At 39.1% G+C, this 25,283-nt stretch overlaps 1 protein-coding gene across 1 annotated transcript; it reads left to right on the forward strand.

Annotated features, from left to right (window-relative positions):
• Window positions 1-610: 610 nt before the first annotated feature.
• On the forward strand, window positions 611-23,303 carry LOC310646486 (solute carrier family 22 member 2-like; the record flags this gene model as incomplete). Its single annotated transcript, XM_083372978.1, has 10 exons — window positions 611-1,024; window positions 3,667-3,770; window positions 6,992-7,146; window positions 10,364-10,532; window positions 13,230-13,344; window positions 17,654-17,766; window positions 18,458-18,672; window positions 20,274-20,382; window positions 20,986-21,098; window positions 23,108-23,303. The coding sequence occupies 10 exons, from the start codon at window positions 611-613 to the stop codon at window positions 23,230-23,232; spliced, it is 1,632 nt and encodes a 543-aa protein (XP_083229104.1). The 3' UTR covers window positions 23,233-23,303.
• Between the last annotated feature and the right edge of the window lie 1,980 nt (window positions 23,304-25,283).

The raw sequence follows: 25,283 nt of genomic DNA on the forward strand, positions 1-25,283 counted from the left end.
AACAATTAGCCGATAGCTCTGTTGAATAGCTCTGAAAGTCAAATTGTAACAGAATCATTGTACCTCTCTCCAGATTGACAGTCTAACTCATGACGGCTTTTTCCTAGAATGTTCATTACAGGGTGAATTAGGGATAGCAATTGAAGAAATGTACTATGGAATGCAGAGTACGTGATTATACAAGAGTATTTCTAATGTCCAACACTGGAAAAAATATTCTGGGAAGCAGGAGAAAGAGACTTTGCTCTCCACCAGAGGTTTGCTGATTGCACTACTACTAGTGTTCACATTGATATTTGCATTCAGGAACAAATCCTGATTGTTCATTTGGTTTTTGTTCATTTTTCACCCACAACAAGTCAGTGAAATTATGATTTCTGGAACACTTCATAGAACTTTATTACCAAATAAGTCAAACAAGCCACTAAATATATTTGAAGCTTACTGAGATTATTTTTCCTCTGGTGAAACATCTATAAAGGTTGCAATGGATGGCTTAATCATTCATAAATTAACTCTTCATCTTGTGGCTAAATGCCTTGTTGTATAAGCATCTCTCTTCTCAGTTCAATTAAATACTGGATTGCAATTGAACCAGCCTTTATCCAAAATGCCTGACTTTGATGATCTTTTGGAACACATTGGTGAATTTGACTTCTTCCAGAAAAGGGTCTTCTTTCTCATTTGCTTTCTCTCAGCTGTCTTTGCCCCAGTCTATGTAGGAGTTGTTTTTCTAGGGTTTACACCAGAGCACCGTTGTAGGACTCCAGGAGTTACTGAATTAAGCAACCGGTGTGGCTGGACTCTTGAAGAAGAACTGAATCACACTGTTCCAAAAGGGACATCTAAAGAGGATACTTACACCCCTCAGTGCATGAGATACAATGTCAGCTGGAATGAAAGTGGACTGAGCTGTACAAATCCCCTGGAAGACTTCACCAGTCAGGAGAACAGGAGCCTCCTTGTGACCACTTGTCAAGATGGCTGGCTTTATGATGCTTCAATCATATCCATTGTGACTGAGGTAAAGTCTTGCAGTTGTTTCAGATCTAACAATTATAAGATTTTGTTTTAAAAATATCTGCCGTGTCATGGTTTCCCCCTTGGATTTATTCAGCAAGAGGAGAAATGCATTTTTCCCATGGCTATGACAGAGAATTCTGGAATGTGCATACCCAGGGGTTAAAATTTGTAAACATTTTAAAGAGCAAACTAAACTTATTTATCCCTCTCTTTCTCTATTGTCCATGCGCATGTGTACATATGCCTTTGACTCAATGTTTACTTCCAGCAACTACCTGGACTAATACCTACAGGTTTCTTGACAAGATTTGGAAATGCTTTACTATTGCTTGCTTCTTAGGGCTGAGAGGGAGTGAATGGCCTTAAGAAGCTCTAATTTGTGTTGAATGATCCCAAGCATTATTTGCTAGCATGTACAATTAAGAATTTTGCATGACAGTTTGTATATTGGATTTTTTTTTTGTATTGGGCTGTAGATTGATTTATTCCAGTCTGTTGGCCACAATTTTCTCCAGATTTGTTAACATAGCTTGATTAGGACTTTTCTTCTTCTTTTGGTGGTTATATTTCAGTGGGTATTCCATCTCTTCCTATACCCTTCCAAATGGATAATGATCTAATCAGTGCTTTTTTTGTAAAAAAAAAAAAAAGGTGCCAGAACTCACACACGTCAGCTCTGCCTACAGAGCCACCAGATGCTGGAGGGGGGAGGGTGGTGAAGTGGGCAGGAATCCTGCCATCAGCACCCATGCTGGCTGCCCCTTCCCCATGGAGCTGGAGAGCTTGGCACACCACTGCCCAGATGTCCTCACTCCCCCCGGGAATTCCATTTCTTTCCTTATCTGACTTCCAGCCATTTCTCCTTCGCGATCCGCCGCCACCACATGCAGGGAAAGAAAATAAGTTTTTTGGAGGAACAAAAAAGGTCAATCAATCAATTGCAACTTCTCGTGGAAAAAAAAGATCTCACGAAGTTGGAATTGATTGACCTTCCCCCCCCACAAAAAACCTTATTTTGTTCCCCTGCACTTTGCTGCAGTGGATCGTGGAGAAATGGCATGGGGCTGGGAGTCAGGTACAAGCCGGGCGGCAGTAAGGAACTGGTATAATGGCACGTGGGTCAGAAGAGGGGAAGACCCACCAGCCTTCATGGCAGTGGCATTGGGTGCGACATGTGAGGTGGCAAATGGCCGTGGCTAGAGGCAAACGGCCGTGTCATGCCAAAACTGGCTATTTGCCGCCTCAAGCTTCATGCCCAATGCTGCTGCCATGAGGCTGCAGAACAAGCCAGGCGGTGGTAAGGAACCAGTATACCTGTACTGTGGATCAGATTCCCCCCCTCCTCCATTGACTTCACCTCGTCATAGAGGCAGGCTGTCCGTGCAGGCCCTTAAGTAGGGTTTACTTTCGGGGAGAGGGCTTATATTAGGCCCACCCCCTGAAAATCAGCTGGGGCTTACTTTTGGGGGTGGTTTACTTTCAGAGAAACATGGTAGTTGAGAGATTTTTTTCCCCATCTCTGTTTCCATCCTCAATGTCTTTACAGATACAGTTGTAACACATTTCTTGTCTATTCTGATAGTTGTCTGCAAACTCCTAATCCATAGGAGAAGGTGATCAAAGAAGAGAAAGCATATTTACTGGTTATAACATTAAAGGATCTGTTCCATAGGATAAACAACTGCATTAAAAATTTCTTCATTTTGAAATCCCTTTGCCATGTTTTCTGAACTTGTAGTTATTTCCTGGATAGTGACTTACTCATCTGGAGATAAGAGTGAAGGACCTTCACTTGCTACAGTTTAGTTCAGCATTTTTTGTTTTGCCTATCCTTTCTGCAGAACAATCAGTTGGCTACCAAACATCATTTTGCAATCTCTCCCCTGACAGACCCAATTTATGTGACTAAACAAAGCAGGTATTAAGCGAAACATCAGCTGACTGCACCACTTAGTGACAGCAATATTGATAGTCCCCATTGCAGTTGTTAGACCAGAACCATGCATTGTTAGGTAATTACCTCACGCTTCTCCTGCCCTGCTGCACTTACTTCTACTTCAACTCCACTCAAATGTCATCTCCCCCACCCCATCTCTGCCGTTTTGGCTAACCTTGCTCTATCATCCCTGGTGTCCGCAACTGACCTTTGCTATCTTCTCCCTCAGTTGATAAAGGACACCAGGCTCGGCCCTTCACAAGGCAGCTGCTGGGGCCTTACCAAGGCTTGCATCAGCATTTTGTGTTCTCTTGGTAGAATGAAATTTCCCAAACTACCATGGGGAATCATATGTTTTTGGCAAATGAGATAAGAAAATACATACATACATACATACATACATACATACATACATACTTGTCAAATAGTATCTTCCTTTGTCTTCCCGAATTGTTTGAATGACGATGGAAAACTAAAGATCTGGCCTGTTCAACAATAATTTAGTAGAATACAACCAGAAAAACAAAAACAAAAAATATTCTCTTAAATTTGGAGCAAAGCAGTTTTCAGGAAGGGATCTGGGAATAAATCTGATTTAGTTTGGTTTTATGTTTCCCTTTTCATTGTAGATTTTTCTGTGAACAGCTCTCAACTGTCTTAATGATTAGAACTCTATAATTTTACTTTACTGCTTTTTGTCTCCTCAGTTTAACTTGGTGTGTGGAGATTCCTGGAAACTAGATGTGTTTCAGTCAGCTGTGAATGCTGGGTTTCTGGTTGGATCTATATTCACTGGCTACATAGCAGACAGGTAGGTGCATCGTTTAATCTTGTTGAAACTAAGTATGAATAATGGAAAGCAAGGATTGCTGGAAATGAAAATCTGTTCTGAAAGTGGGTGAAGAGGACTAAACTGTCTCCATTAGAGTGAATGGAATTAAAAACAGAAGTGAATAAATTATTTTGGATGCAATTGAAGTGAGGTAATCCTGGAAGGAATACTTTTGAGATGGGTTCCAGAACAATAATGATTATATAAAAGAATGGAGTTGAAACAAATGCTGGGAATATTTTTGACCAAGAAAAAGCTTTATAGAAAATTATAAAAGTTGTGAGAATGCAGAAAAATGGGAAGGCTGCAAAAATGTTACAACGAAGAAATGTTAAAATGTGGGTATGTTTTGCTGATGGTGCATTTGTGCTCCTACTTCTGCTGGTTTGAAAAATGTTGCTCCTAAAAATTATGGGAAAGTAAGAAGCATGAAAGCAAAAATTACAGGAGGATTAGTATGATAAAGGTTTGGGGAAAGTGTGTGCCAGCATTCTGACATGAAGATATAAGAGTGATAATCAGGTAAATGTGGGAAACACCATATGGCTGTATCCTGGGCAGAAATTCTGCCAAAAGGATTTTTATTCTTCAACAGGTCACTGAGAAGTGTCTGAATATGATGAAGAAAGTGAGCCAATTTAGAGAAAGCACATGGTAAAATGAATAAGCTTGACATACAAGCTGAGTTGGACAGTCAGAACTCAGAGAAATAATCTTACAAGGAATTATCTGTAAAAAGAATCCCAATATTCTAAAATGAGGTTTTGATTGAGAAAATAAACAGAGATTAAAATCCAAACTGGCACTCAAATCTTGGCTTGCAAAGACCCTGTACTGCTGCTTTAAAAAGACCAGTGGTAGAAAGATGCTTTCCTCTGGATGGGGAGAAGAGAGGATAAATAAAATAAAGCTTTATTTATTTTTCTTTCCATGGTGCTTTGCTCTTGAATATTATGTTGTTTTTCAGTGCATGATTCTCAATGGGATTTGTTAGTTTAGCTGAAAGCAATGGGGATTCCACCATTCCTAGCCCTAAGAAGCTAAAAATGTTCCAGTGTTTCCTCTCACATTTCCTGCCGAAGCTGCACCATCCTTCTGGTCTTCTTTTTAAAAGCTTTATAGAATCCCTCCCTTCTTCAAACTCTTCTCCTAATGCTCCAATTTTCATCCAACTTTTTAAAATAAATGTATATACATTCATGCCAGCATGCTTTCAGGATGAACAATGTTTGGCAAAGTGCAAAAAAGTAAGAACAAAGAAGAAAATATCTATGGAGATTCTCAATCATCCAAGTCATAGTTGTCCCCAAAAGGCAACTGGACTTTCTTGGGGTTTTTTTCTTTAAAAGCATTTTGCTCATTCATGAAGGGGAGGGATACAACACCCCCATCTCCTGTTTACAATGGAGCCTTTTCAACAGTCCCAAGAAGATTCCACACTCATTTGATTCTGATTCAGGTGAACCTGAAGACACAGATAAATTCTCACATGGCCTCAGTGACTCTCAGAGAGCTAACAAAGAATATGACTGCAAAGAATATAAATCCTTCCATTCCCCACCAGTCAGAATTGAAGAAGCTTCTTGGAGTTTCCAAAGGAGGGAAAAAAAGATTGCCTTTTGGGGGAAAAAAGCCACCTTTGGGACAAGAAGAAAATATTTTTATGTGTAAAGAAACTTAACAGGAAGTGCTTCTCCCTGTATTCCTATCTGTGGCAAACATTTTGTGAGATCAGGAATAGATGACCCATTATGAATTCCAAATCTAGCAACAGCAATGGTAAAATTTCAATGTCAAGATTTTTGTTATTTTGGTACGCACACACACACACACACACACGCTCAAAATAAGATGGGAATTGTGAATTTGATTAAGGTGACAGTTTTCTCCCATTTTACTTGCAAATCTAAAGCATGATCCTAATTATCTCCTAGATTTTAACATTTGTGGGTAATGATTTAAGAGTGAATTACTTCTGTTCCCACACTTAAAAGCCTAAAGGAAATAAAGGTGGGGGGATATTTTGGTTTGCTCCTTATGGTGATGCTCACCTGCAGCTCTTTGGCAGATATAGAGGCCCCTGGCCCCCTCAAATTGCGTATTTTTGAGTTATTGTTTCACTAAACCTATGGAAAATGCAGTTGATATTGTTTCAACATTTATTTTGATTTGGGGTTAAGGCAAGACTTTTCTCTTCCTGGTGCCAAACACTCCCGGAGCCTCAGTTATTAATCCCTGCTTTAAACCAATTCCTTAGCAGCTTGAAAAACACACACACATACATGAGGAACACACATACTTTCATGCACATAAACATACGATACGTGTATACATTAAGTCCTTTTGTTTGATCTTGACAGATTGATGGGTATCAGGATTATTTACATTTTTTTCTGCCTTCTCTTGTAAAGGCAAGAAGCTTGTAAAGTTTTCTATTCTTAAACCTGGTGAATAAATAAAATTAGGGTGCAGATATAAATGTCTCATCAAAGAAGGATAATAGAAAATTGGACCTACAATGCTTTATATTGCTGTGAACATTGCCAACTTGTGTCCAGATTCACTACTGTTAATCAAACGCTATGATGCAGGTTGCTTACTATTGCTGAAGAAAAACATGCATTCCTTTAGGCAAGGCTACTCAACTAGTGGTTTTGTCAGCTGAGGCAGGGATAGGTTGATCATAATCTATCTTTATTCATGGTGTCCAAGAAAATTCTTAGCAACTCAAAACTTAGTTTGCTGAGCTACACTACAGTAATCTCACCTAGAGCTGGAAAATTTAGGATTCAGTGTGTTGTGGGTGGCCAGTCATTGTCTTAGCCAATTATATGAATTGTAAATCATCTTAAGCCATATCTGGTTAATCTATTTTGGAAGAGCATGTTACATGAGTAGAGTAAATTTAAGGTTTAGATGTTGTGTGAACCAAGGCGGCAATGATGAGCCTAGACAGAGCTAAACAAATTGGCTGGAATGAGATAGTTAGAAGGCACCTTACAGGTCCATCTCCTACTCAGGGCAGTGCCACTAGGGCAGGGGTAGGCAACCTCAGCTCTTTTATGACTCATGGACTTCAACTCCCAGAATTCCTGAGTCAGCTATGCTGAGGTTGCCTACCCCTGCACTAGGGCAACTTCAGCTTATGACTTTCCTTGTATCTTTCTGAGCATCTTTATCTGTTACTTCTCTTAATGCAGATTTGGACGGAAAGTAAGCCTTTTAATTGCTATCCTGGTAACTACAATCTCTGGAGTACTTGTTGCCTTCTCACCAAACTACTTATGGTCTGTGATATTTCGTTTCATCCAAGGTCTGTTCAGCAAAGGCAGCTGGATGGCAGGTTACAGTCTGAGTAAGTACGACACTTTCCCACAGATTGGTATTCTGCAAGAGGACAGAATCTAACACATTAGTGGAATCCAACTGAGATTTAATCTTTAACCCTATTTTCTAAATTAGTACTGATCAAGCCCAACTCTAATAAATCAAACCCATTCTTGAAACTCAAAACCAAAGTTTTGAGTACATTTAATAATTTCAGGAAAAAGATGTCCCTGAAGCTTTAAGAAATCATTTTACATTAGATTAATAAAAAGGTAAAGGTTTCCCCTGCCTAGTCATGTCCAACTCTAGGGGGCAGTGCTCATCTCCGTTTGCTTAGTCGAGGGAGCCCGCATTTTAAAAAGGCTACACTTATGCACATATGTAACATCTTTTGCTAGGATACATGATCACTGCTTGTCCAAAATTTTAATATACAGATAATACCACCAGAAATTATTTTAGCCTTTTTAATACATGTTGTTATTGATGTTAAGCTCACCAGGGAAAACATCATATATTGTTATGTATATACTAGGTCAGACATGTCAAACACAAGGCCCGGGGGCCGGATCCGGCCCGCAAAGTGGTTTCATGCGGCCCGCGAAGCCATCCTGGAAACAGTGAGGGAACGTCCCCCGTTGCCTTGGCCCTGGCCCAGAGACCCTCCTCCTGCCAGAGACCCTCAGATCCATCCCACTCCTGCCCGGGCCCCCATAGGCACCCTTGATGCGAATGATGTAGAGCTGGCCACGCCCACCCAGTAGGCCATACGCACTCTGGCCACGCCCACCCAGTAGGCCACACCCACCCAGGCCACACCCACCCAGCCCCCTGAGGGCAACCGCAATGCTGATGCGGCCCTCAATGAAATTGAGTTTGACACCCCTGTACTAGGTTAATTATTTAAAGACTGAAGTGCAACATAACTAGATTCTAAATAATCTATTTTTCAAAACACACAACAGTCCAAACAGTAAAAGTAAGGTCCAAATTAAGAATATTTCATTCTTAAGAATTGTTTAGATTCAAAATAGTTTTCAAGAGTGTACAAAAGATACTATTTTTTTCTAGAATCAGCTAAATTAGACATATTACATTGAGAAAAATGTTTCTCATTTCTTTCCTGTTACCTTTGATTTCATTGCAGAGATGTTAACATAAGAATAGATTATTTTGTTATCTAATTTTACCTTCCAAAAGACAGAAGCAGATGAAAAATGTGAGGTTCTTTCCTGTTGGCTTTTCTGAATTAGCTGTTTTAGATTCTAAAAGTTTAGTTCCTAAAGAAGTAATCCTGTAAATAATTTTAATGTCCTCCTCTAGTGCAGGCTCTTTTATGACTCAAGGACTTCAACTCCCAGAATTCCTGAGCAGAGCATGGCTCAGCTTGGAAACCTCTCCCTTTCCCCTCAGCATGGCTGGCTCAGGATTTCTGGGAGTTGAAGTCCACGAGTCATAAAAAAGGGCCAAGATTGCCTAGCCCTGCAATAGGCTTAGGAAAGCCAATAAGGGAGCTGTTTCTTTCTTTCTTTCTTTTTTTGCAAAAAAAGGTGCCAGAACGCCATACTGAGCGTTCTATGAGAAAAAAAGCCCTGCTTTTGCTACAGTGTATATTAACATATTAAAGTTAAAGGCTTCCTTCTCGTGACCAGATTAAAGGTCTATCCATGTTATGAGCTAGCAAGATGCTATACCAGCATAAAAGCTGCTGTTCCTGCCACAGTCCCAATGCCAAAATACGGCGCTGTTCCTACTGAATGTCTACAGGACATATATGGGGCAAAAAAAATTGATAGATTTCCCCAGGCTTGTTTCCTTCCTTTCCTCTGTCACCAAACATTATCATCTGGGAGAGAAACATACACCAGTCATGCTTCTTAATAAAAGATGGGGAGAGGGGATAAAAAGAGATAATTTCTGTTTTGTACGAGTATCTCAAAAAGCGCTAATCCAGAGTTCATAAAGTGCCGAACAGTAGTATACTGTTCCAGAAGTGCATAAACCCATGTGCAAAAGGAGCTTGGCTATCAGTTGACATCAGTTGACATCTAGGTGTCTGGAAAAGCACGAAACCTGGTTTCAAAAGCAATGAACTGGCAGACATGGGAAAGATTGTGTGAGGAAGTGATAAAGGAAGAGTCATCTCCTTTCTCTCTCCCTACTGCTGGTCAGCTGCTGCTGGGTTGATGCAATTCTTCAAGGCAGGAATTGTCTTGGAGATTTGGCAGGCATAGAGGGAGAGCTCATTTAAACAAACAAACAAACAAACAAACAAACAAACAAACAAACAGTTTCCAACTGTCCAAACAAGAATTTCCCTAAAGAACAGTCCCCAGGAATTATAAGTGAGGCTGTGTGGCCATACCAGCCTGAAGTGGCCAATAGGAGCTTGGGTCCTAGTTCCCGGGAGTCAATCTGATCTCATAAGGTACAGAATAGTTGGTAAAGCATGCCAGAATATATCCACATTAAAAAATGTTGTTGGAGAAAAAAAAGAGAGAAAACAGCACTTCAAAACCAAAACAGCCAAAGAAGAGTTAAAGCTACCTCTCGTACAGCTAGGGATCAAATGATGGCAGCTTCATGAGGGCATGGAACAACAAAGGTGTTGCTGGGTTATCTTTATGTTGCAGTTAGCTACAGATGAGCAGAGGCTCAAAGAGAGTACAAATACCTTTAATGCATCTCTTGTTGCAACTATATGGATTTAACCCAATGAACCGAATTGGTTCATTTGTAAGTTTAATATGCTTTTTAAGGCTGCTTTCTTAGTTTTTCTGCCCAGATCTCTGGATGATTTCCTCCACTAATTTCATCCAAATGTTGCAATAAGAATGAATCTTCTAGAGGTACCTCATGAATCCAAAATGGGATAAGAAAAAAAGCTACAGCTCTATTTTCTGAGACATTCCATACAAATCATGGTGAGATGGGCAGCCACAAATTAAATAAATAAATAGCAATTACAGCTATGAAATAATAGCTGTAAATAAATAACATTACAGCTCCATGCTCCTAGGTCTGACTCAGAGAAACAGTCCAGGAAGAAGTCATGATTAATACTATTAAAAGTCACTGAGAGGTCAAAGAGATGATAGATATTGGCAGCATATATATCATTTCTACGCAGTTTCAAGATTGATTTTGTTTTTCATTGTTTACAAGCATTCTTCCTAATCAAAATCTATGAATAAGCTATTTCTCAATTGAGAATTAATATGGAAAGCCCTCATTTTATTTTCCAGTCACAGAAATTGTTGGCCCAAGCTACAGGAGGACTGTGGCCATTCTCTATCAACTAGCATATGGTTTTGGCCTTCTCATCCTTAATGCTTTGGCGTATGCAATTCCCAACTGGAGGTGGCTTCAACTTGCTGTTACTCTTCCAATGTTCCTTCTTTTACTCTACTACTGGTAAGAACTTCTTACTCAGAGTCAGTCTTTTGTTTAATCTCTGGGTGATGTTAGATTACAACATCCAGCAGCCCTGTCCACCATGGATTGTGGAAGCTCTAATTTAACAACATCAGGCGGCCCATAGTCTGCTTATTTCTAATAAATGATTCCTACATATAATTTCCATTTAGTGGCTGTTTTTCACAAAACACTAAACCATTAAGGCAGTCTAGCCTAAATCATGGTTGCCACCTGATATCCTAAGAACTAGAGTGATCAAGGATAGATTTCAAAATGAGCTTGTAATAAAAGCACTCTCCTTTTTGAGAGGCAAGTGTGCGGAGATTGCCATAAAGGATGATTATCTGCAACATAATCTGCAATAGGTATTGTCACTAATAAGGGGCCAGTCTGGGTTACAATAATTCCATTACATACATATGTGTATTAATACAAATCTCCAACTGTTACAGCCAATATTTCATGTTTTTTTTCCTTTAATACATACTGTTTCTTGTTTAAATTAATCTACTTGTTATTCCATCCATCAGCTACTTAATAGCTTTCTTACATTTATCAATAATTTTACATGTCTTATTTATTTTGACATTCCATCTTTTGGACCATCAATAACCTTATAAATTTTCCCAGCTTTAGTTTTGCATTAATATTTAAATTAAACATTTAATATTTATCATTTCCACATTTTTATATGACCCCAGTTCCCTTTATCACAATTTTCCCCAACCTCTAGTGTTCCAGATACATATCTTGTCTATCTCACTTCCATATCAACAGATTAGTAATACAATGTAATATTCTTATTTTCATTATAATTTCCAAAAATTATAGGTTCAATAACCAAGATTTCTCCCATTTCAGCATTTAATACATACTCTCTCTTCCTCTTTATGTCCACTTTCTCATATTTAAGCTTATAATTTTATTCTTATCACTACGTCAAAACATATTAATTACGTTACATCAATCATAACATATATATGTTTAATCACCTTTATCTAACCTTTATAAAGAACTCAATATCTCAGTTTAACTATTGACATTCATCCATCTAGATTTTAATTAGCCAACATTTGTCTTTATCTTCACATCATAACAATATCTCATATACAAAATACGGGTCTTGTCTACTTAGATTTATTCTATTTTAAACCTCCTAAATATGTCCACACTCCATTCTTCTTCAGTCTTATTCTGGCTTTTTTTCTTTGCCAAGTCATCTTCCTTGTCCTTGCTTCAGGATCGTCAAAGAGTTCTTGTATTATTGTGTCATATTGAGATGACCATCCAGTCGCCATTTTTGAAAGGTTAAGGGGTCTGGCAGGACTACCAGATCTTCTCTTTGTTTTGTCCTCTTGATGTAGTTGTCCTGGACTGTTTATCTTTTCTTCCATCTGTTTCTCATTTTGTTCTTTGAATTCCTTCTGATTTATATAACAGCTTTCTTCCTCCATCCATTTTGTCAGATTTTTTTAATGAATCTTCTGTTGTGTGTATTTGTTGGGCATTTAGATCTCCTGTCAAAATATTTAATTGTTCAATTTTTTCTGTTGTATTCTGTATAGATAGTTTTTAAATTGTAGTCAAAGTTTGAGTTTGCATGTCTAAGACAGTTTCTAGCTTTTTTCCAAAAGCTCTTATTTTATCACCAGCTGTAAGAAAGCTTTGGTAGGTTTGGTAGGTTACTTTCATCTTAGTAAAGATTTGTTTTTGCATTTGTTCCATAGTAAAAGTCTGTTCCTGGTCTTCCATAGTGGTGAGTTGAATTGAAAACTTTTACAGTTTTTTTCCTCAGTACCTAAGAATCACAGCTAAAACTCTCACAGCTAGTGTTCAAGGTTACATGAATCTTATCTTGTTTTCAAAACTGTCAGCCAAGTCTTTTTTTCTTTAAGAATAATACCTTGCATTTTCAGGTTTAGCCACAAGATGTCCCCCCACTGTTTAGGGAATTCCTTTAAGTTTCAAAGTTAATTTAATCCTTTCAATTATTTCTATTATTTTAGGAGGGAAAATGCAAACTTTCAAGTAAAAATAGGAAGTAAAAAGTAGTTAATCAAAAGCTTTTAATCCACAAGTTTTTAAAAATAAAATTCTAGTTGGGATTCAATTATTTTTTTCATTTTTTTAAAAAAAACTCCCCTGTATATTCAATTGCCGTTGTTTCTGGAGGGAGGGCTAAAATCCCCCTTCCCTCTCCACAGGGGAAAAAAACTACTTTAGCAACTTACTTAGGTGGAAAAAAATAGTTGGAAGTTAAGAGAGGTAGATTTCACCCAGTCTCTTCCATGCTGCTTTAAGGTTGCCTGATGGAAAGTGTGACTTTGGCTGTCTGCAGCCTAGGGACAAGCCATATTTCTATGGCTGGTCCTTTCGTCCACCGTTTTGGAGGGATTGCCAGCTTTAACGGGAGAGTTTCTGCTCTCCTGCGATCCAGCGAGAGCCCCTCCTTGCTGGCTGCCTCTTTGGGGTGACTTTCAGCCCTTTTTAGGGCACCCCAGTAATCCAAAACTGAATGGGGCAGAGAGAGCAAGTCTCCCAGCCGTCCATGGAGGCTGTGCGGCAAACTGGAAGTCAAGCCTCAATTAATTAATGCATGTAGAAGAAAAGAGCTATCTGGATCCCACCCCATGGGCTTGTTTTTTGCCATGAGCAGTTCTGAAGGAGATCAATGATTTCAGTTCTTTTTTTTAGGTGCCTCCCTGAGTCACCCAGGTGGCTGATTACTCAAGGACAGAACGCCAGAGCTATGAAAATTGTGGAGGAAATTGCTAAAAAGAATGGAAAATTTGTACCTGCTTTTTTTGAGGTGAATCTTAAACACTATATATGTCTATTTATCATTCCTTGGTGGGCTATTGTCATAGGATGGTGCAGCTGCCTGTCTATTAATCTACTCTTGGTTTTCTTCCACCTCTGCCTCATTTCATGCATTTGAATCTTTCAGTGGTGAGTTTGAGCAAACAGATGGATGGTGGATTGTGTGTACCACACATTTTGCACTACACCATTCTCCATCCTTCTGCAGCTGTCCATACCTTCTGAAATGAAAAGACAGAACTTATCATATGATTTCTTGCCCTGGCTTTAACTGAGAGATAGAGAGCAGAATGCAGGCTGCCAGAAAGATACATGTACCATGAATTAGAGGACATTTCATAGGCATAGTGTATGTTACTTCTTCCTAATCATGGTAAGCAGAAATAATCCAATAATTATGCCAATGTCAGTGAAATAGGAAACTGGACAGGGTAATTCTATTTTAAGCTGACCAAAATCACTTTGGACAGGGGGATGGGTTGCATATTTAATTTAATACAATACAATAAAATAATAAAATAAAATAAAATAATAAAATAAAATAAAAATAAAAAATAAAATAAAAAATAAATACATTACTATGTTTGTAACTGCCACAAAGATGATAAGAAAATCTTTCTTTCTCTCTTCCATCCTTCCTTCCTTCCTTCCTTCCTTCCTTCCTTCCTTCCTTTCTTCCTTCCTTTCTCTTTCTTTCTTTCTTTCTTTCTTTCTTTCTTTCTTTCTTTCTTTCTTTCTTTCTCCTTCCTTCCTTCCTTAATTAAGAGAGGACCCCAAAAAACTTTCGTTATATGGTTTATATTATTAATATTTACTACATTAAAAACTAAAATTAACACTTTTGCTTCTCACAATGGCTTGATGGGATTTTAATATTGAATTTTTCATTAGGAGACTTGAAAGAACATGTTAGGATAGATCATCATGGAGAAAATTATGTGATTGGTGGGAATTGCAGGTGGTTTGGTGGTACATAATCAACCAATTATTTTTCAACATAGTCTGGCGATTAATATTGATTTTGTGGACCCTTGGGAAGGGTCCTTGAACCACACTTTGAGAAGCAATGATATAAGGAACATTTGCGAGTACATTAGAGATGTATTGGTTGGGAGTGTGAATGTATATGTGTTTTGTATGCAAATAATAGTCTTGTTAGCCACTGTTTTATAGAAAACAATCAACATCTTGGATATACAGCAAGGTAAATGGATCTGAAAAGTATCAAAAACTAAAGTAGTTGTCTTTGATGGGGAAAATGGACTGAACGTTTACAATTCATACATAAATTTGACAAAAAAACTAGAGCAAAAAATGGATGCATGTATATATCTTGTTAAAAAGGTTAACTAAAGATGGAAAATGCGGGGAGATATTTTAAGACACACAAATACTGGTAGAATGTCATGTTATTGGTTCTGAGGATTGAAGGTTGAATGATGCTAAAAAGTTGCATTCCTGAGCTTGTTTCTCTCCACTGTATTATAGAGAAATGGGAGTTTCGTATTTATTTATGTATTTACTTACATTTCTAAAACAACCCAACTTTTTGACCTCTGAGCAGCATACAAAATTAAAAGCAAAGGTATAGAACAACATCAGACAACAGAAAAGTGAGATGGTTGTCTGATGGAACAGACATAAAAGTACAGGTGAAACTCGAAAAATTAGAATATTGTGCAAAAGTTCATTTATTTCAGTAATGCAACTTAAAAGGGGAAACTAATATATGAGATAGACTCATTACATGCAAAGCAAGAGAGTTCAAGCTGTGATTTGTCATAATTGTGATGATTATGGCTTACAGCTCATGAAAACCCCAAATCCACAATCTCAGTAAATTAGAATATTGTGAAAAGGTTCAATATTCTAGGCTCAAAGTGTCCCACTCTAATCAGCTAATTAAGCCATAACACCTGCAAAGGGTTCCTGAGCCTTTAAATGGTCTCTCAGTCTGGTTCAGTAGGAATCACAATCATGGGGAAGACTGCTGACCTGACAGTTGTGCACAAAACCATCATTGACACCCCTCCATAGGGAGGGAAAGCCTCAAAAGGTAATTGCAAAAGAAGTTGGATGTTCCCAAAGTGCTGTATCAAAGCACATTAATAGAAAGTTATGTGGAAGGTAAAAGTGTGGAAGAAAAAGGTGCACAAGCAGCAGGGATGACTGCAGCTTGGAGAGGATTGTCAGGAAAAGGCCATTCAAAAATGTTGGGGACTTTCACAAGGAGTGGACTGAAGCTGGATCACACACAGACGGATCCTGGACATGGGCTTCAAATGTCGTATTCCTCTTGTCAAGCCGCTCCTGAACAACAAACAACGTCAGAAGCATCTTACCTGGGCTAAAGAAAAACAGACCTGGTCTGTTGCTCAGTGGTCCAAAGTCCTCTTTTCTGATGAGAGCAACTTTTGCATCTCATTTGGAAACCAAGGACCCAGAGTCTGGAGGAAGAATGGAGAGGCACACACTGCAAGATGCTTGAAGTCCAGTGTGAAGTTTCCACAGTCTGTGTTGATTTGGGGAGCCATGTCATCTGCTGGTGTTGGTCCACTGTGCTTCATTAAGTCCAGGGTCAACACAGCCATCTACCAGGAGATTTTGGAGCACTTCATGCTTCCTTCCGCAGATGAGCTTTATGGGGATGCTGACTTCATTTTCCAGCAGGACTTGGCACCTGCCCACGCTGCCAAAAGCACCAAAACCTGGTTCAATGACCGTGGGATTACTGTGCTTGATTGGCCAGCAAACTCGCCTGACCTGAATCCCATAGAGAATCTATGGGGCATGCCAAGAGAAAGATGAGAGACATGAGACCGAACAATGCAGAAGAGCTGAAGGCCACTATTGAAGCATCCTGGTCTTCCATAACACCTCAGCAGTGCCACAGGCTGATAGCTTCCATGCCACGCCGCACTGAGGCAGTAATTGCTGCAAAAGGGGCCCAAACCAAGTACTGAGTACATATGCATGCTTATACTTTTCAGAGGTCCGATATTGTTCTATGTACACTCCTTGTTTTATTGATTGCACGTAATATTCTAATTTACTGAGATTGTGGATTTGGGGTTTTCATGAGCTGTAAGCCATAATCATCACAATTATGACAAATCACGCCTTGAACTCTCTTGCTTTGCATGTAATGAATCTATCTCATATATTAGTTTCTCCTTTTAAGTTGCATTACTGAAATAAATGAACTTTGCACGATATTCTAATTTTTCGAGTTTCAACTGTATGTCAGCAAAAAGTAACTTGACCTTAGTGGAAGTTGGCATCAGACATCTCTTGTATTTATCCAAAATGGAAATGGTGAATCTAAAGAATAAAGCTCTCAAAGCTCTGATAAGTGATATTTATTAGATGCAAGGTGAGGTTGCCACACAAGAATTTCAAACAGAAAAACTATACTCAGGCAATATAAGCAGCATGGTTCTGGATCATTTTCTCATGTTTTTTGGTGTAAAAGGGAGGAGGCATTGTGTTTGCATCTACTGAGAGTCTTACAAACTAAGACTTTTTATGTCAATGTGAAAACAAACTCGCAAAGAGGTTTTTAAAAGATATGTATGGCAATAGAAAAAGCTATAGGGTCAAGGGTGTAAAAGTATGAATGAATGTAGATTGAGAAGGAAAGTGAGTGAAAAGTTTGAATGAAGTAGAGTTGGTCATAGAAAAAGAATGAAAGAGGGTTAAATTTGCAAAAAAATAAATTAGGTGCGTCTGCAGATGCTGTCACTAACATCTAAATGGTGGTTGTGGAAGCGTTACCCCTTTTACATGTGATGCATTTGATACACCAGGGGTCTTCACACTCAGCCCTTTTATGACTCATGGACTTCAACTCCCAGAATTCCTCAGCCAGCATGCATGACTGAGGAATTCTGGGAGTTGAAGTCCTTGAGTCATAAAAGGGCTGAGTTTGAAGACTCCTGTGATACATGCTAAAAAAGTACTCTGGTTGCCTGGTCTCCTGCAATTTTGATGTCATAGTTGGTCAATGCAGATTGCCCTGATCAGTGTGAATGGATAGAGAAACAGAGGACGTCCAAGAAAGATGTGGTTGACTGGAATGAATGTAGTCCTCAAAGAGAGAAGACATTGGTCTTGGTGTTAATTAGTTTTAACTTTTTCTTTTAGCTTTTTAGATTAACTTTTTGTTATCTCATACCTTACATTTCTTACTCCATTTCTGTTTTCAGCGTAACGTTTATCCTGAACAAAAACAATGTGATGGATAAGTATGTATTTATGTTCCTTGCCTTTTTATTTATTTTGCAATAATTACCTTATAGAATATTAATCTCGAAGAAGAACAGGTAGAAGACACAAACCTTAGCCCTTCACTGCTGGACCTTGTGAGGACACCACAGATCAGGAAATACACATTAATTTTGATGTATAACTGGTAAGAGGCCATTTATTTCAAGCATTTTATCGAATCCTTGTTTGCCTTAGCTATGTTGGCTCTATTGGTACACACACAATCTTAATATGTTACAATTTTATGTGCAACTGAGGGTCAGGCAAACCCTTGCTTAGAGTTCATATTTTGCCTGAAGCTCAAATTCCTCTGCTCATTAAAAAATTGGGTCCACATTCCTATAACATTATTAGTGGTAAAAGAAAACCAGGCCACCAAAGAACACGATATCTAGACACCATCTATGACAAAAAAAGCCCTGGCAATAGCTAATAGAAAAACAATTCCAACAAGCTTCCAACAAGCTTCCGTTGCCTAATTTCTTTTTTTTAATCCATTCCCACTCATGGAGTCGTTGATGCTCTCTGAGCTTAGTTATTTGCTCGCAGATTAATCACCCAACTACTGTAGGTAACATCACCGGGGCATCAAGGACTCTGAGCTACATATATTCTCTTCTAATGGAAGAAATATGGATGCATATCTAAGGAACATACATGCCCACATGGAGAACCAAAGACAAAAAAGCTTCTACTAACAAAACTTGATCATGCATCAGGTTGCTTATATTGGTAATATAATGTGGGATTGACACGTCAAATCTGAAGCACTGATACTTTCAAGACTAGCCAATAAATCTATCCCCAGTTAATTGTTGTTCCTTCTCTTTTCTTAGGTTCACAAGTGCCATAATGTACCAAGGACTTATTATGCATATAGGAGTTGCTGGTGGAAATGTTTACCTGGATTTTTTCTATGCCACTCTTGTTGAATTTCCAGCTGCATTCATCCTCATTGTCACCATAGAGCGTGTGGGCCGTCGTTATCCCTGGGCAGCATCTAATCTGGTTGCTGGAATTGCTTGCCTTATTACAGCTTTCAGCCCAGAAGGTAAGTAGATAAGGTCTGTCTATCTTTTTTAATTGCCCTAGCCAAGGGCAACTTGGAGGAAAAGGATGCAAGAATCTACTTTAGCCAAATTATGGTCACAAGCAGCCTTTCTGCAGAGACATAAAGAGGAACAACCCAAGATGTTGAAGGGTCACGGCACACTTGCTTGATAAGAAAAAAGAAATATCCACAATAAGGATAAAATAATGATCATTGTGGTCATGATGAAGATGTTAATCATAATGATGATCACAATAATAAATAGAAAGATTTGAGGGATTCAGGTTTTCTGAACTCTGATAGAAATGGACTGAACCGCTCAGTGGTGGGATTCAAATATGTGAACAACCAGTTGTCTGTGTGGATGCCACTTCCAGAAGTCCATTCTGGGCCTGGGCAACAAAAAATTAGCTACCGGTTCTGCTGGAGTGGTGCGAACCGGCTGAATCCCACCACTGGAACCGCTTCGCCAAACCTAATACAGTATAGTGGTAAGAATAAAAGTATTTGGAGGATTTCACATATAGTTTCAGTGCAAAATAATATCCAATAGCTTTGTGAAATGTATTTTGAACAGACGTACCTACACATACCATTAAATAATTAACAAGGGCATATTTAAATGGGTTTTCTAAGTAGTTGAATTCAGAGATGGATAGTGACATGTGCAAAAATAACATGATTTGAAACATTTATTCCCTCCCTACTGTATTTATTGCTGCATCCCTAAATGTGCTAAGCCAGGTTAACAAGCTCATCTCTGTGACCTTAATTAATTGATTAGAACTCTTCTGCAGGCTTTCATTGCTGCCTGACCGTGATTAAGACTCTAATTAATTTCATGCTAAAGTTTTTGTTTGCCTCCTAAAAACGCTCTGCTTTCAACTGTAAGCCCCATTCCTTTAGATCGGGGGTCATGTGATGTGATATTGCGACTTTTTCCCCATTGCCAGAGCTGGGGTGGGTGCGGTTTTGGCATGATGCATCTGGCCTGCGGGCTGGCAGTTTGACACCCCCGCTTTAGATGTATATTCCCCATTGTGTGCTTGCATACTCTTTTGTGATCCTTCCTCTCCAATGAATGTAAATACAAACATTAATTCTCTTCTGGCTAATTATCCCAGTGCTGGATGAGCATTCCAAAGGGTTGGAGAATTGGGTAAAGGGGGTATAAGTTTTGCCCTTTTACCCAGCTTCTTTATGAATTGAATTCCAGGAACCTACCCCACCTTTTAGCTTCAACTGATTATTTAGAGCTGATGCAGTAAAACAGGCATGTCAAACTGCTGGCCCACAGGCTGGATGCATCATGCCAAAACCGTGCCCACCCCATTGCCGGCAATGGGGAAAAAGTCCCGTTACATCATGCGACATCACATGACATTGTGAGTTTGACATGCCTGCAGCAAAGCAAAGGAAAGCTGAAGTAAAATTTTGAGCACGGTTGTGATCATGTGATTTTTCACTCAGTGACCATTTCTCAGTTGTCTCAATTCCCACTGTGGTTGCAAAATGAGGACTATCTATTTTATCACCAGTATTAATCATCTTCCTCCAATAAATTATTTTGGGTAAACTATGTACACATGTTATCTTTTCAGATATGCACTGGTTAAAGATTCTTGCAGGTTCCTTTGGCAGGTTGGGAATCACGATGGCTTTCGAAATGGTCTGCTTTGTCAATGCCGAATTGTACCCAACATTTCTTAGGTAGGTGCTGCTTCAAAGAATGGCTTAATCTAGAAAGTCTGTATCCTTGATTACTCAATTATCACCAGTTTTGAGGTGCTATCCCTCAGAATTAAGAAAGTAAATGGAATTAGCATGGCAAATCAAAGTTTGCACCAGTTCGGTAGAACTGGTAGCTAATTTTTTGTTCCCCAGGTTCAGAATGGACTTCCGGAAGTGGCACCCACACAGAGAACCGGTTGTTCACATATTTGAATCCCACCATGGCTTTTGCAGGATATATGAATTCAGTAGGGAAGAGTTTGCATCTGTTCAGTTTGTAATTGTTTTTCTTTAATCCCTCTGTGCCCTCCTCTGACCCCTTTATGAAGGTTGCATATTATAGAGGAATCTGAGGGGCTTAGTAAGTGTCTTTTCAGACAACTGACTGGGTTGCAATCACCCACCAAACTCATTGGCTTATCTGGAGCTCAGAGGTATTCCAGGGAATAAAAACAATATTAAGGTTTGGCTCTTGGCTTTTTAATAAGACAATTTATCATGTATTCATTTCTTTTCTTAGTATGTTTGTATGTATAGCGTTGAAGTGTTTCAATCTGATCTTTCTGTCTGTTTATCTTTCAGAAACCTTGGCTTGATGGTATGTTCTTCCTTGTGCGATTTTGGTGGAATCATATCCCCATTTATAGTCTACAGATTGTCAGAGATCTGGCATGAGCTACCTCTTGTAGTCTTCAGTAAGTAATATTCTATCGGTGGCAGCTGCAGCTCATCAATACTCAATCATGCACTTTTGTACTCACCCAGGGATTCAGTCCCATTGAACCTAACTGGACTTAGGTCTGTGTAGATCTGTATCATACAATACATTGGCAGAATATGTAGGCAAGATATGCTGCTTGTGATTAAGACTGGAGTGCCAAAGTTTCCAAAGTTGGAAACACAAAATAGCAATAGCACTTAGACTTATATACTTATATAAAGGTGCTTTACAGCCCTTTCTAAGCAGTTTGCAGAGTCAGCCTATTGCCCCCAAAAATCTGGGTCCTCAGTTTACCAACCTTGGAAGGATGGAAGGCTGAGTCAACCTTGAGCCGGTGAGATTCAAACTGCAAAAGTGCAGGCAACTGGTAGTCAGCAGAAGTAACCTGCAGTACTGCGCTCTAACTGCCGCACCACCATGGTTCAAGAGGAAAATATAGTTGGATTATATAGTTTAGGAAACCAAAATAAAGCAGAAGACCATTTTATCAATTTCTGTCACTCCAAAGACATAGCTAACACAGTCTTCAAATAATCAGAATATCTTCATGCATGGACACTACCAGATGGAGTATATACAGTAGAAATGAAATTAACTAAAAGGAAATGGAGAAGTTCATTTATGGCATCAAGACTTCGCCAGGTGCTTACTGTGGAACAGATCACAAACTGCTCCTGTGCAAAGAAGAAGAAAGCCAGTCAGTTTCCATGATATGATCTTGAACATATACCAACTATTTTCAAGGAGAACATCAGGAGTCATTCTGAAGTCCTGAACTCATTGATAGAGAACCAAAAGAACTGTGGAATGAACTTAAAGAAGTCATTGACAGATTGCCAAAAGTGAAGAGAAGAAAGAAAACTGAATAGAAAAAGGCATGGAAATTGCCAAGAAGAGAAGAGAAACCAAAACCAAATAAGAGAAAAATCTCAGGAAAGAACTTAATAAAGTATATCAGAAAGCTGTTACTTAACATCCCAGGTACAGATGCCAAGATATTACCTACTTATAAGAACCTCAAGTACCAGAATGTGACATTAGATCAGCACTCCAGTCATTACCAATTTGGGATGGAATAGAAGGAGGATGGAAACAGACATGGGGAAAAAAGATAACTGAACTAGTTCCAACCTTATATTGAATGAATTGACTCCAATGGATATATTGTAGGCCAGTGGTTCTCAACCTATGGTCCATGGACCACTGAAGGGCCATGATGTTCTCACAAGGGGCCCGAAAAGGCTTGAAGAAATGTTATGATTTAAATTTTGAGTTAGGTCTTGGGGGTCCATGGCCATGGTCTGGCCACAAGAGGTATTTAAAGGGGATGCATGGTGATGAAAAAGTTGAGAACCATTGTTGCAAGCAATTTAAAGAACATCAAAGATGGAAGGAGTTTACTGAAGCACCGTACAGTATAGATATCAATATTCAAGATATCCTAAAAGCTAGTCCCTATTTACAAGAATCTCTAGTCCTAGAAGGTGAATTTAGAGATTAGCATTCTGGTCATTACCAATTCGGAAAGCTATAGGAAGTGATGGAATACACGCTGAAATATAGCAAACAGCAGAAGAAGAATCTGTAAAAGTTCTAACCAATCTATGCCAGCAAATCTTGAGAACAACACAGTAGCCAACAGACTGGAAGAGGTCAATCCACATTCCAATACCCAAAAGAAGACTTAATAAGAGTGTGCAAACAATCGTACAATATCCTTAATTTCACACGCTAGAAAAATATTGATTAGGATCATTCAACACAAATTATAGCTGTACATGAAAAAAGGAATGCTAGATGTTCAGGCTAGGTCACCAGACCTTCAAAGGGACCCATGGAACAACAAGGTTGGGAATCCCAATTTTTAATACAGATAATATTGATGCAGCAAAAGTAAAACATCCAAAATAAAATGATTGTGGTCCATCTTGACAATATGTCATAACTTGGTTTCTGATGTTTTTTGTTATGTTTTATTCGTAGCTGTCATAGGGTTAATAGCTGCTGGATCAGTACTGCTTTTGCCTGAGACCAAAGGAAGCACCTTGCCGGAGACCATTGATGACATAGAAAACTTCCACAAATCTGCATTAAACAATCAATCTTGAAGCAAATTCAAGTTTAATTCTTTTTGAAATGTGTGTCCTAAGCTATTGTCCATAAAAAAGTCCATATCCAATCACTAACTAATAAATTTTTTTACATTATACAGTCTTTCATTTGGACAGGTATTTTATACACACATGCCACACTCGTTTCTTTCATGAGTTAAACTGTGTTAAACTGATGAACATGGTCAATATAATATATGCAGCATGTAAACAATAAAAATAAGAGGGCAGTGAAAATAATACTTTTTACCTGATATTTAAACACTGTATTTATGACCGGAGGTTCTAGATATGTTAAAAGCACTTTTTATTTTAACTTTTGTGACTTCATTTAGTTTTTCATGTATATGCATATACTGTAAATCATTGGGAGGTTCTTTGTAGTGCCCAGAAACAAGATAAACATCCTTTGGCAGGGACAAGAGATCAATACATAAATAAATGGAAATGTCTATATTATCCTGTTGGTTACAGCAGAGTTGAAAAATAGCCAAAGGGTTTTAAATTGGTGCAAAGTGGCAAGAGTTTGCCAGGACAAGTAAGGAAATTAATATGGGTGCTTTGGTTCTAAAAGGTAAAGGTAAAGGTTCCCCTGCACGTGTGTGCTAGTCGTTTCCAACTCTAGGGGCCGGTGCTCATCTCCGTTTCAAAGCCGAAGAGCCAGCGTTTGTCCGAGAACGTCTCCGTGGTCATGTGGCCGGCATGACTAGACGCCAAAGGCGCACAGAACACTGTTACCTTCCCACCGTAGTGGTCCCTATTTTTCTACTTGCATTTTTTACATGCTTTCGAACTGCTAGGTTGGCAGAAGCTGGGACGAGTAACAGGTGCTCACTCTGCTACGCGGTACTCGGGATTCGGCCCGCCAAACTGCCGACCTTCTTTTTTGCTTTGGTTCTGGAAGGAGTCAAATGTAGAAGAATGATCCACCCTTGGAGATACTAAGATAAACAGAGATTAAGAGAAGCAGTAAAAGGCTTCTCACTGGACAGCTTTGAATCAAGAAGTCAATAATGGAGATGTCTAGAAAGAAAGGAAGGTTTATCGGATAAACTTTATCCCAAAGAATGGAGAAAAAGAAACACAATCCAGAAGAGCTAGGAAAAAACAAAGACTGTAGATGCACAAACAACGTAGATTCTCAAAACTGGGTGAATCAAGGATGGAAAAAGAAAGAAATAGAATGTTGGTTAAGGAAAAAGGAGAAAAGGTAACATAAACAGCTAAAAGGAATATGAGCAAAGTCTTAAGGTAGGGGAGAAAAAGAGACCATCCATGATCAGATAAGAGTTAAAGGAGGGTTTTGTCTAGCAGGGTTCCACTCATGCAACCAACAAGGGTAGGGTGGTGCTGAGGGTGCAAGATTCACAAATATAGTATCAGCTTGGCCAGTGCAGATGAACAGAGGCATCTGACCGTTTCACTGTTGGGCAACCTGCACAGCAGATCAATCAGCTGTGGGAGGATAATAGCTTGGAGGACCAAGAGGAAAAAGCAGATAGGAGTCAGATGGGCCAGGCAGGAAGAAATTTACAGAATTTATAGAATAAGAGAGTTGGAAGGGACCTTGGAGGTCTTCTAGTCCAACCCCCTCTCCTTCCCCCCCCCACCATTCAAGCAGAAGATCCTATACCATTCCGGACAAATGGTTGTCCAATCTCTTCTTAAAAACTCCCAGTGATGGAGTGCTCACATCTTTTGAAGGCGAGCTGTTTCACTGATTAACTGGGGAGATTAAGCAGCCCAGAAGAGAAGGGGAGAACTGCTCCGTGAGACTTTTGCAGAGATAACACTTTGGGCATTTTACGAGATAGGTGAGAGAATTAGATTGTTTAAATATGCAGTATGCCTTGGATGTGCTGCATGCTAAAGGCAACTGCTCAGTATATATGTGCAGGGGTTTCAAACTCGCCACGTCATATGATGTATCGCAACTTTTCCCCCATTGATGGAGTTGGGGTGGGCGCAGCATGACACATCCTGCCCATGGACTGGCAGTTTGATACCCTGATGTACTGTATGGATGTAGGAACTGCTGGCTCTGAACA

The sequence above is a fragment of the Vipera ursinii genome (genome assembly GCF_947247035.1).
Source record: "Vipera ursinii genome assembly, chromosome: 1".
NCBI lineage: Eukaryota > Metazoa > Chordata > Lepidosauria > Squamata > Viperidae > Vipera > Vipera ursinii.